We start from the raw sequence: 12,150 nt of genomic DNA, 5'->3' as shown, positions 1-12,150 counted from the left end.
ACAATGTAAAACAGCCAGCCGCAGTCCTAGTAAACTACAAAACCATGGTGAATTCCAGGCGTCGTCAACGTCAGATTCGGGGTACGGCAGCTCCCGCGACCGCGAGGGCCGCGAACCGCGCGACGTGCGCGAGTCCCGCGACCGCGACCGGGGGGACCGGGGGGACCGCGAGCGCGACGACGCCAAGCCGCCGTACAGCTACGCGCAGCTGATCGTGCAGGCCGTCGCCTCCGCGTCGGACAAGCAACTCACGCTCTCCGGAATCTACAGTTACATCACCAAGCACTACCCCTACTACCGCACCGCCGACAAGGGCTGGCAAAACTCCATACGCCATAATCTTTCACTGAACAGGTTAGTATGTAATTCCACTTCATTTCATGAATCTTATAAATTAAATGATATTGTCGAGAAACTACCCCATCAGTAGTATTATGATAAATACTAAAAATAATGAAAAAAAAAAAATGTGTAAGGATCAAGTGCGTTTTTGCCAATTACAGAGAAGCAGGTTTTTTTATTAATTGTTTTTAACACAAAGGGGTTTTATTTTTTGGTTTAATTTAAATTAGAAAATGAAATTGACCAAAAAATCTGCTTTAAGAAAAGTCCTTTGGGACCTGTGATGCCGCAGACAGACACACAGAGACAAAGGCCTCAAACTTTGAAGGCGAAGGATTCGTTACTCGGTTCTCCAGCGGTTGAAATTGACAGCCACAGTATCTATTTCTACCTCCAAGCAATAACGCGTTATAGTTGACGAAATATTATTAAAAAAAAAAAAGGTGCGTTAACGAGACTCTGCCGTCTGTATAGTGCAAACAACCAGTTCGAACACATTTACGCAAATGCACTGAATTGTAAACTTAGTAATCTATGTGCGGAAGTAACTTTGTTGAATTAGTAAGAAGAGAGTCAGCAGTCAGTATTTTACGAAGTATTTTTTTTTTAATATATAAGATAAGAGATGAGTAAATAAATAATCCAAAACTCGGATTCAGAAAAAGCATTTAGCGCACTCATGACTCATACGATTGACCAAGATCATTAAGTCCAGGTAAGTTTTAAGTAAACGAAGTGTTAATGGTTTTATTACCCCATTGTAAAAGAAAGGATAAGTAGTTTCAAGAGATAACATTTATCCAGGATGGAGCAGCCCCATATCTTTCTACGTAAGTTTTGTAAAAAGTGACCCTCCCTATCAAGCTCTTGGTTATGGGGAAAGGGCACTATAACCTGTGACCTGGGACCTTCTCAGTCAGGTCCTGACTCCAGGTCCGCCCGGTTGCACAGTATTCATCCGGTTTTCAAAAGTCTAGTGCCTTAGGTGAGTCGCTCCGGGCGCACGTATAGCACCCTCCCTATTTTGTTTGGAGTAGACAGAATTGTACGTCCCGTCGTCGATAACATAAACAAAATGCGTTGCAGATACTTCATCAAGGTGCCCCGCAGCCAAGAGGAGCCGGGCAAGGGGTCGTTCTGGCGGATTGACGCGCAGAGCGAAAGTAAGCTCATTGAGCTGGCCTTCCGCCCGAGGCGGCCGCGCGGCGTGCAGTTCCGCGCGCCATTCGGCCTCTCCTCCAGGTACGTCGACCTCTGCGGCCTCTCCGGCCTCTCCAGCCTCTCCTGCGTGCGGTTAGGGCAATTTACAATCTGGACCCCAGAGGGTCTTTTTTGAGATAAGTTTAAAGAGAATTAACATTATTTAACGTCACAGTATATTTCTGAAAATGTTATTTATGTTAAGAAGCATAGTATTTTTTTTTTATGAAAAATAGTGACAGACATAACATTAATACGCGGAATAAAAATAAAAACTAGCTGTTCTAAAGTTACAAATTCCTTTAAGGGGCCATGTAATACGCTTCTGTAGTAAGATTTCTGGTTATATTTAAAATTTGCCATTTACGAGGTTTAAAACTATAGTGAAACAAAAACTTTATACTAAAGGTATATCATACAGCTTCTGCGTACTTGGATGACAAGAACCCGTAGTAGTGACCCGTTTAGCTCTTGCAGGTAGTCTCGATGTTTGAAATAAAAATATCATATGTAAATGATAAATGTATTCAAATGTATATTTAAGAAAAGCAACCCCTAGAGCTTCGTTGTTCATTCTTCATATATTCAGTTTATGAACACGACAATTTGAAGTGTGATTTGCTTATCTATGAAGTGAAGATGATTCAAGTTTGAGTGTTGAGTTTCCTGGCGGAGACGGTCCTTCGGCGGCTGGCGCTGTGACGATGGTCTGTGGTCGCAGGTCGGCGCCGACGTCGCCGTCGCAGGTGGGCGTGTCGGGGCTGGTGACGCCCGAGGAACTCTCCCGCGAGCCCACGCCCGACCTCTTCACCAACGAGGAGCACGAACAGCAGGTACCTGTCGACGCTCTAACAAACGGATATGACTTTTGCCTTGCGTTCTATCTGGTCGGGAGAGTCGTAGTAAGCGACCGAAAGAACGAAGAATGCTAAAGTATTAGGTTTATATAAATAATAATAACGCACACACTCAACATAGCCCGGCACTAGGGAAACCCTGTGTCACGGGTGCCATGGACACACACATAGACAACCACAAATTACACCCAAACTTATGAGAGAAATAAATGTAGGCCCTATAAATACTTCTCACGGCCCGGGAATCGAACCAGGGACCTCTGCATGGCAGCCCGGCATGGTAACCATTCGGCCACCGAGGCAGTCAAAAACACCCAATTCAAAACGGCGTAATTCAAAAGTCGATAAAGTTACCATGTGTAAGCTTACAACTCGTCGAGACCGATTTTGTTAACCCAAACACGATAGTTCTACTGTAAGTACTCGCGTCAAACGTGTCTAGGTAACAACCATTTTTGCCATTTACCGAAAATCAGGCTTTTTTAATCAATTTTTTTAACATAGATGGATTTTTTAGGTCATTCGAAATAAAATCCGTTGGTTCTAAAAGAAAATTATTTAAAACCGGATGTGTATTTACGATAAAGATGTGGGGCAAAACAACTTGATATTCACTCTTTTTAGTTCAAAGTTTGAGAGCTGAGTTTTCTAAAAAAGCTTCAACGGCACTTGGAGCTGCAAGGACAGAATTTCAGCATAGTGGCAATCCACCGTGCAAACTTTCGTTTAGCCGGCTGGTTTGGACTAGCCTTGCATCATCGGAGTATGTAAACAAGTCGGTCCTAATGGTTCCTAAATAGCGTTGTTAAAATCTCGAGTCCGGGAGTCTACACTTGTAAACTCTATTTTGCACATCGAGTCCAGCGCGAGTCATCGGAGCACGGACTCGAGTCTAAAAAGAACTCGAGTCGTAAACGTAATTCCAAAACTCGATTCGAAGCCACTTCTACTCAAGAAAGACTCGAGTACAACAATTTGGGTTAAATTTTACTGAACAACTACTATAGCCTACGAATTAATTAAAAAACAAAAACCCAATATAGTGATTTAAAAGAAGATATTAATACTTAATTATACCACAGCTATTGTACTATACAGTTTAACACACCACACCACAACACCGCACATTAGGTACTTGGCAGCAACGAGCTGGACTCATTACATAAATAGACTCTAGCACTAATGTCGAACTCGAGTCTATTCGGAAATTCGATAGGCTCGTAATACATCAAGCGAATTGGAATTGGAGCAGTCCTAAAATGTATACTTTTTCAAAATAATATCATGTGACGGGACGACCAAGTCGTGCGCCTTATGGTAAGCTACAAATCTGTCCATAATCGTTGCAGTGCTTTGAATCTCAAAGATCTGAGGGGCACTGTCACTGCGCCTGTCACCCTGAGACATATGTTGACAAGTCCCATGGGCCTGTAATTTCACTAACACCCTTACCCTTCAAAACCGGAACGCAGTAAGACTCACTTTACAGCTTGGCGGCAGAAATAGGTGAGGTGGCAGTACTTTTCTGAACGAACTCTTTCACAAGAAACTCTACTGCTACTAAATCTCCTGAACTCGAGTTTTCTGCAACACTATTCCTAAGGATTGTCGCGAATGGTTGCAGCAGGCGTCGTCGTCGCGGCTGTCGTCGTCGTCGCAGGCGGCGCAGTACCTGTTCCCGCGCGCGGCGGGCGTCTCACAGAGCGCCCCCGGCTCCCCGGGTAAGCCTCCCCAAGTCAAGGACCGCCTAGCGGAAATTACGCGACTGAATAACGCTTCTTATAGCGCAATCCATTGCACCCGCCAGTACATTAAGTTAACATTTTAAAATTGTCATCATCAAGATTAATTCAGCGGCGTAATTTCAGCTAGATTTGTCGTCTTATACCAACAGTCGACGAGCTCTATTTTTAAGTGTAAAAATATTGAGGAGCCATATTAACTGAATTCATTTTTTTTATTGTTAAAATTTTTTTATTTTTATTGTTATTATTGTTAACGAGATGTAACCCGTGCGTGTGCAGGCCACGGCATGCCGTACAGCGCCGGCGGCAGCGGACTGGTGATGGCGGGCCATCAGATCACTGTCGTCACCAATGGCGCCGGCGGCGAGAGAGAAGGTACGTTCTGCACTGGATTCTATTCCAATTGTTTCTATAACAATGGGGAAGAACTTCCGCTGTATTATAGATTTGTGTATACATTTGTATCACACGCTTTTATTTATAAACAACTCCGAAGTTCGGTATAATGTGTCATTTCGATCCTCAGACTTGTCTTTCCTTGGCTCCAAGTCTGTTAATTTTAAATAACCTCATTTATGTGTCGATATAGCATGATTTTGTACGTTTGGTATTCTGCTAAAAATTAACCGTAGTGCCTTGTCAGTGGATAGCCATCGAGCTACTATTCATCAATCAATCGAACGCAGTAATGCTAACATTACTGTTTGGCGGCAGAAATAAGTAAGGTGGCAGTACTGCACTGGACGAACTCTGTCATAAGGACCTCTACTGCTAGGACGTCTACTGCTGCTAAATTGTCAGTGTTGTGGATGTTACCATCTCAACTGACTGATACCCTTCACTTGTTAAATTAAGAGTTAATAACTATATTGAACCGTAGCCTAAGTGCTGAGCGACGTTTATTAATAACCTCTCTATCTAATTGAACACTCTCGAATATATTTTATGAATAGATACTGTGTTGGCGTTAAGAGCTTAATATCGATGGTTATATGTAAAAAACATATAAAACAAGTAATAAAAAAATAGCAAAATATATAATAAAATAAATGGTTCAGCTTTGTGCCAATAGATGGCGCCGCATTTACTCTTGTTTAAATGGTTTAACTTTGTGCTGGTAGATGGCGCCGTAAAATATTGTGAGATTCAGTTTGGAACTTAGTAGTGTTGGGTTATGGAAGAAATCCCATTTTGTAAAAATCATGTTACAGAAAAAAAAAATATTATTCCGGATATTTTCTAATCTTTCTATTTATTTTCCACATTTGACGTTGACACCTGCCAAAAGTTGAAGTTACTGAACTAAAACGAGGAGCCAATAAAAAGTTTCTTTTCCGCTGTTGTTGAAATCATTATAAATCTCGTTTTTTTCTAAGTAGCTTATAACTAAATCTCGTTTTTCTCTAGGTACTTACAACTATACAAGTTTATTTTATAATTGACGCTAAATAAAACTTCATAAGATATTTATACATGTAGAACATAATATGAGCCTTCGAAATAATATTTTTCCCATTTTTCCAATTTCTCGGGAATTTTACCGGAAGTATTTTCAGTATTGGATTTTTTTTGGAAAATTACCCAATAGTAGACGTTAGTTAATTTTCGATTTTTTTTTGACGCCATCTATTAAGCATTTCGAGAACAAATAGCCTTTTAATCACATCGCAGTAGCTGCGGTGTGTATATAGTTTCCCTAACACACACAAACCTACACGCGTTTTGTTCATATCGCATCAGTACGTTTTAGAAAAAATAATACAGTTTCTACTTTGGTTATTTTTAACTTTTTTTTTTTTCAGTGTTATCACAGTTATGTTTCACTTACAGAAAAGTACGTGGTAGGCACAACGACGGGTGGCAACCTCGTATCCATACAGGAGGAAGATGCGCCGCTGCACCATGAGCCTTACTACGCGTATGTATAACAGCTAAAAAGCTAATTTTGGCTCTTAAACTCTATAATTCCAATAGGTTAATTCAATTTAGTCAAACGATTCATTTCATATTATTAATATTACAATATGAAAGAGAATCTCAATGGAAAATATGATAATCACCAATATAAACAATAACTATAGAAACAAATAAACTATTGTGAAAATAAAACGACGTCCACATAATAATTTTCAATCGAATTGAAGCAAGATCCTTCAGTCGCCATATTAAATCGCCGTCTTGATTTTTTCACACAGGGAGTTGACTACTATAGCCATCAATTTTCTATGTATATCTCCAGTAGTTTCCGAGATAGAAGAATAAAATTAGTACTGCGGCCGTCCTGTTTATTAAATTGTTGAGGGTGTAGGTTGTCAATTTTTGCACGGTGATTTCGTGTCTTCCTTTTTTATAATATCAAGCGACAGGACGCACAGGTCGTGCACCTGGTGTAAGCGACACGCCTATCATAACAGTTGCAGTGTAAGATCTTAAGGGCACAGCCACCGCGCCCGTTACCCTGAGACATAAGTTGACAAGTTCCAGGCGCCTGTAATTTCACCAGCGCCCTTGCTGCCTGGCGGCTGAAATAGGTAAGGTGACTGTACTTCCCGGGACGAACGACGAACTCTGTCACAAGGGGCTCTACTTTATTTATTATATGGACAACAAAACAGATAACAATCAAATTACATTGATACAAATTAAATATGATATAAGAAAGTTCTGTGATAGATTTTAACCCTACTTATGTTGACACATCATTCTATAGTAACAAGAAAGAACTACTGGTAAATTTGCTGTTAATTTACTTATTTACTTAATACTAAAGCGTCAAGAGAATGGATGAAAATCTATACAAGTGCAAGTTGCTTTACTACACGTTTAAATACTCTGGATCTTGGATCAAAAATGTCCAAATCGATGTTTTTCATAGATATCTCTGTGTAAAACCGACACATTCTTACAAAGGGGTTGTAAAAGGAAGTATTATTCCTGTATGTTCGCAAGTAAAACGTCTTGTTGGGTGTTCGGGGGTTGCGCCTTGTAGAGAGAGCTACTTTATTTAATAGGTAAGGAGAATCAATCTCACCATGAACAACTTTGTGCAAGTATGTGATGTCCTGTTTCTTACAGCGAGCACGTAAGGAGGTCACTTTAAATTCCTCAAGTCTGTCACTATAGCCAACGAGGCTGCGGCCATAACCACATTTGTAACTAAGTATCCTAAGTTCTTTTCTCTGAACGCTTTCTGCACTATCCGAGTGGACTGAGTAGCAGGGGATCAGATGACACAAGCGTACTATAAAATACTACGGACAAGGCTGTAATAGACGGTCAGAAAACTTTGAGCCCTACTGTAACTAATCCTCTACTTGCGACCGATTTGTTGAACGAGAAACTCTATCTGTAGATGTATATTCATTTATAATAAAATACCAGATTCCCTTAAGACAGAAGAAAATGACAAACCATTCAAAAGCATATTAAAGTCTCTTTTGATAAATGAGTGCTACTACGGCGTGAGGGACTTCATGGACTCTCCTATAAGATGATTTCACAGAAGTGATGAACGCTTCAATTGTTTCATAACGTGATGTGTCTATTTTAAGAACCTTCAGTTATATGTTCTGTGGCAGTGCCACTGTTATACAGAGCTTTAAATCGCAAAGATCTGAGGGGCACTGCCACTGCGCCTGTCACCCTGAGACAATAGTTGACGACCCTGTAATTTCACCAGCACCCTGACCCTTCAAAACCGGAACATAGTAATGCTAACATTACTGCTTTGCTACACCCCAACGGGGTTCTAGGGTCGGCGGACTAAAGCACATAAGTCAAAATCCAACATCATTCATTTAAATTAATACATCTACCGGCTAAAGCACATTAGTCAAATTCATTTGTTACTTTATTCTAGAGGCGTCTTTTTCAAATTTATCATTCTCTTCACATCTTCCAACACTGTAAACAACACAGAAAAATATATAATTATATATTAACAAATGAAGCACTTTTTGACTTGTGCTTTAGTCCGCCGACCCTAGGTTTGCTCTTATTGATTACTTGCGTAACACTTGTACGAACATTGTTCGAACATTGAACGAATGAATGGTGTGGGCAGCGGCAGCGGCGGCTTCGCCGGCGGCGAGGAGGGCTGCGCGGCGCTGGGCGGCGAGCTGGTGATCGAGGAGGCCGACGGCAGCCCGCCGCACCACGCGCACCACGCGCACCACCCGCCGCCGCACAAGCGCGCCAAGCACGACAACGTACGGCAGCCTCGCTCTAGTCATTCACGAACTGACGATGCAAATGCGTTGTTACACGACAATTGGTAGATCGTCGACTACGTAACCAGAAATAGAGACGAAATGTCATTTAATTTGTTTGCAAACTATTCTGCCAAATCATTACGGTGACAACTGCGCTCCGATTGGCCAGCCCTTCAAATCGACCAGCTTAACTTGAGCTTTGCTATAATGGACGAAGATTGCAAAACTAGATATTTTATTACCGATGAAGTGTGGTTTGTTTTGTAATTAGATGTTTTGCCGTTTTTCCCACACTACCGAGTGGAGCAGCCCCCATTGTTAGAGATATTCTGCCGTCCACTAACTAAAATGCAGCCAAGTGACAGATAGTCAAATATCCGTTTTATTAGAAAAAAATAGAGCACAAAATTCTCTTTTAAAAACTTACCATAGCGATGCATAGCTGAAATATCATTAAACATTTTCAATATTCTAAAACTGGGTTATGGTTTTTTAAGACATTTAAAAATGATACAAGGCCCATTTAGTTGATGGGATGCCGGGGATGGATGGTCCTTATTTCGTCTCTATTTCTAGTTATATGCTCGATGGTGTCAATCTAGATTCCCAAATTCTAACACAAACTTTAATTATACAGGATTATTTTTAAAATGGTAACATCCTCAAGGACTATATTACTAATGCAATGTGTCGAAGCAACGTAACTTCTTTGGTTGGTCATTGAATTGCATATTGAAGGAAATGTTGAGTAGGCGTAAGATTAATAGTAATTGAATTAATATTTTACTCCTATTTGCACCGTGAACGAATAAACACACTTTCTAAAATTGTTCCTGTTTCACTAACCAAACATGTCATGTCGCTAACCAGATGACATCCCAACTACCTCTTTGCACAACCAACCTAATTTGAGACTAACATCATAATAACAAGTTTTATTTCCATGACTTTTAATAATTGAACAGATTTCACTTTCAGACAAAAATATATGGATTGCTCTAAACTTTAATAACTCTATGCAGAACGGGGGTGGGATCGTCGCGGAGGGGGCTTGCACGTGTGAACTTATTCCACCAAATACTCTAAAAATTATCAGTACAACAAGAACTTAAAAGTTTATTTATAGTAAATTTATTATGTTTTGTAAAAAGTCATGGAATAACGTTGTTGTTTATGATGTGACGTTTTAGAAATAACCCTGACAAAAGAAAATAGATTTTTCTAGTTTTGAAAACCCAAATGATTATTATTAATACGAAGACGGAACAAACAATGAAAATTTTCTTCAATCCGACTGGATTCGAACCGGTGTCTGTTGCCTCCACGTGGATACCGCGCTACCAATTGAGCTACGGGTCTAGCTAGCCGATCTTACGAATTTTCGCAATGTGTTTGTTCCCACGTTGAGGCAACCGACACTGGTTTGAGTCCACTCGGATCGAAGTAATTTTTTTCGTGTTAAATTTTTCTTTCGCAATTTTTCTTTCAAAATATAGCAACGCAAATGATAACAAATAATTAGTGATTTATGTGATATGGTCTTATATGCAACTCATGTTTTGAATAACTACGGTAATCTTATAACGGAAATTGTAAACTTCTAATAACATTTTCAGATGTCGGACCTCGACGACCGACGCGCGTATTGACGCTCCGCTAAATCAGCCCGACGCGTCACGTCTCATACTACCACCTGACATACAAACCATCACACTACCACCAGAAAGCCACCTCCCAAATTTCATTCACGACACTTAACTTGAATGAAATAAAAAAGACACTAAAAATATAACAATGCAGTAAAGAGACGCAAAATGATTGTGTTTCTGCATATAGCATAAACAAGTTGAATTTATATTATACTAAAGTTCCAATATGAAGACATCACAGAGAAAAGTAAACACAATTTATATCTGACAACAGTGCAATATTGAATAACACAGAATACCGGAGACACTTCAAGTGAATTTACGAAAGTGTCGCATAAAAACTTGTGTCATATCAGGTGCATAGTTAAGGTGACGAGATATAGGCACTCTTGGAAGATAGAAATATGGACTTGTAGCATAGAAGACTGAGTGATTTGGACCAGCTTTGTGATTGGTCACTTGGTTCGTGCCTGCCGACAGAGGGAGAGTGTGGAGGCAGAATAAGATGATCCCACTTCTGATTAACTTGATTATCAGAAGTGGGATGCGTGTTACGTATGTCGTTATACGTCATACTCCTTGTTCTGCTCTAGTGCTTGAAAAGCCAAGCTTCTAGCAATAAAGTGATAGTGGTGTTTATAAACTAAATGGTTCGAGTGTCGCCTCATATAAATATGACGTCATTTGACGCCATATTAAAAACTACAGTGTTAAGGGAAATTGTTTTGAGTGGTTATTTTAAGTTTACGCTGACTAAGCGGGAGTTTTTAAGTTCCAAATGGACGCCGACGTTTGACGTTCAAACTTCATTTTGACATTTGATTTTTTAATTTACGCAAGGAGTGACTACGTGAAATCAGCCTCAAAAAAATTGAACTAAATGAATAGCAATTTTTGAGGTTGATTTACACGTTATAATGAGCTACTAAGTGCAATGATGAAAAAATAAAATTAATTTTTAGTTTAATGTAAGGTAACTAAATGTTGTTGCTTGTTTAATCGAAATGTCATTTAAATAAAAAAAAAAACTAATAATAAATAGCAGAAACTATGTACTTTGTCTAAAAACATTACTATTTTTTTGAAAGTTGATTACTGTAGTCAAGGTACATTTGTACATACATTTCTGCTGTGTATTTTTTAATTTTCATTAACCGTTAAGTTGTAATTTAATTTCAAGGTTAAACAAGGAATAATTAACATTGGTCGAATCTGTCTTATCATTTTTTTAAGTTAATTAATATTAAAAAGGGAAGCGAAAAAATACGGAAACGAGTGGAAAACAGCAACTTTTTAAATTACCACAAAATAAAGAATTGAATAGATATAATTTGAACGAATTTCGACAATTGCAGTACAACATTTAAAAAAAAACAATTTTTAGGATTTTTCCCTTGTTGTAGAAAAATTTACAAATAACTTTAAATATTTCTGTGTTGATGTTGTGTCTTCTAGGACAATTTAAAGTAAAATAAACACTGCGTTTTTCAATCGTGCTTATGTCAAAATTTCGCGTGAAAAAAAACCAATGTAATCCCGACTGCGAAATTTTAAAGCTACTGCAAGGTATAGGCGAATTACAAGAAACAAACTTTCATATCTACATCTGTACATACTTAAAAATCATTGACTTACAAATAAATGGACGACGGGTCTAATACAAAAACCACGAAAAAAATGTCCCAAGTCAACCTATTCGAAATTTAAATTGTAATGTCATCGCAGTATCGCGCTGTCAGTCGAACAAATGAAGACTAAAGCGGAGTTTGGCGCTCTGTATATGATTTTAACGCCTTACAAGTGCGGACACTTTTTAGCGCGGACCCGACGTCCATATAATTGTAAGTCAATGTTAAAAATGTTCTTTTTGGCATGTCATGTCATGTAAAAAAATCTCGAATACGAAATACATAATATTCAACATTCGAATTGATTAAAAAATAAAATCGAGAAATTCATCAAAACGACAACATTCGATTAAGAGGAATATCGAGCTAACAGTATGATATAATTTTTTGTTTGCAACTAGTGTAGTTTTGTGTTATGCAATAATAGTTCCTTTTATTTGCCACGTACAGTTTAGATTAGCGTAAATGTTTTACATGAAAATGGTAATTTACGAGGGACTTTTTTATGAAGACTCGAT

At 39.0% G+C, this 12,150-nt stretch overlaps 1 protein-coding gene across 4 annotated transcripts in view; it reads left to right on the top strand.

The window, feature by feature from the left end:
* The window catches only part of LOC113240075 (forkhead box protein K1), an 80,845-nt gene extending 69,915 nt beyond the window's left edge, over nt 1-10,930 (top strand). The window contains exons 4-11 of one of the 4 annotated variants that reach the window (XM_026477285.1): nt 59-354; nt 1,429-1,584; nt 2,264-2,375; nt 4,024-4,120; nt 4,424-4,519; nt 5,975-6,062; nt 8,208-8,352; nt 9,972-10,930. In XM_026477285.1, coding sequence (XP_026333070.1) covers nt 59-354; nt 1,429-1,584; nt 2,264-2,375; nt 4,024-4,120; nt 4,424-4,519; nt 5,975-6,062; nt 8,208-8,352; nt 9,972-10,004 — 1,023 coding nt within the window. In that variant the 3' untranslated portion in view covers nt 10,005-10,930. Of the gene's footprint in view, nt 1-58; nt 355-1,428; nt 1,585-2,263; nt 2,376-4,023; nt 4,121-4,423; nt 4,520-5,974; nt 6,063-8,207; nt 8,418-9,971 lie in introns of all 4 variants that reach the window. The other 3 variants (XM_026477284.1, XM_026477283.1, XM_026477286.1) reach the window with 3 other exon arrangements.
* Nucleotides 10,931-12,150: the final 1,220 nt, after the last annotated feature.

This window comes from Hyposmocoma kahamanoa, unplaced genomic scaffold (assembly GCF_003589595.1).
Source record: "Hyposmocoma kahamanoa isolate Upper Pololo Valley unplaced genomic scaffold, ASM358959v1 119, whole genome shotgun sequence".
Classification (NCBI taxonomy): Eukaryota; Metazoa; Arthropoda; class Insecta; order Lepidoptera; family Cosmopterigidae; genus Hyposmocoma; species Hyposmocoma kahamanoa.
The sequence above is the reverse complement of the archived record's forward strand: the minus strand, read 5'-3'. Positions and strand labels throughout refer to the sequence as shown.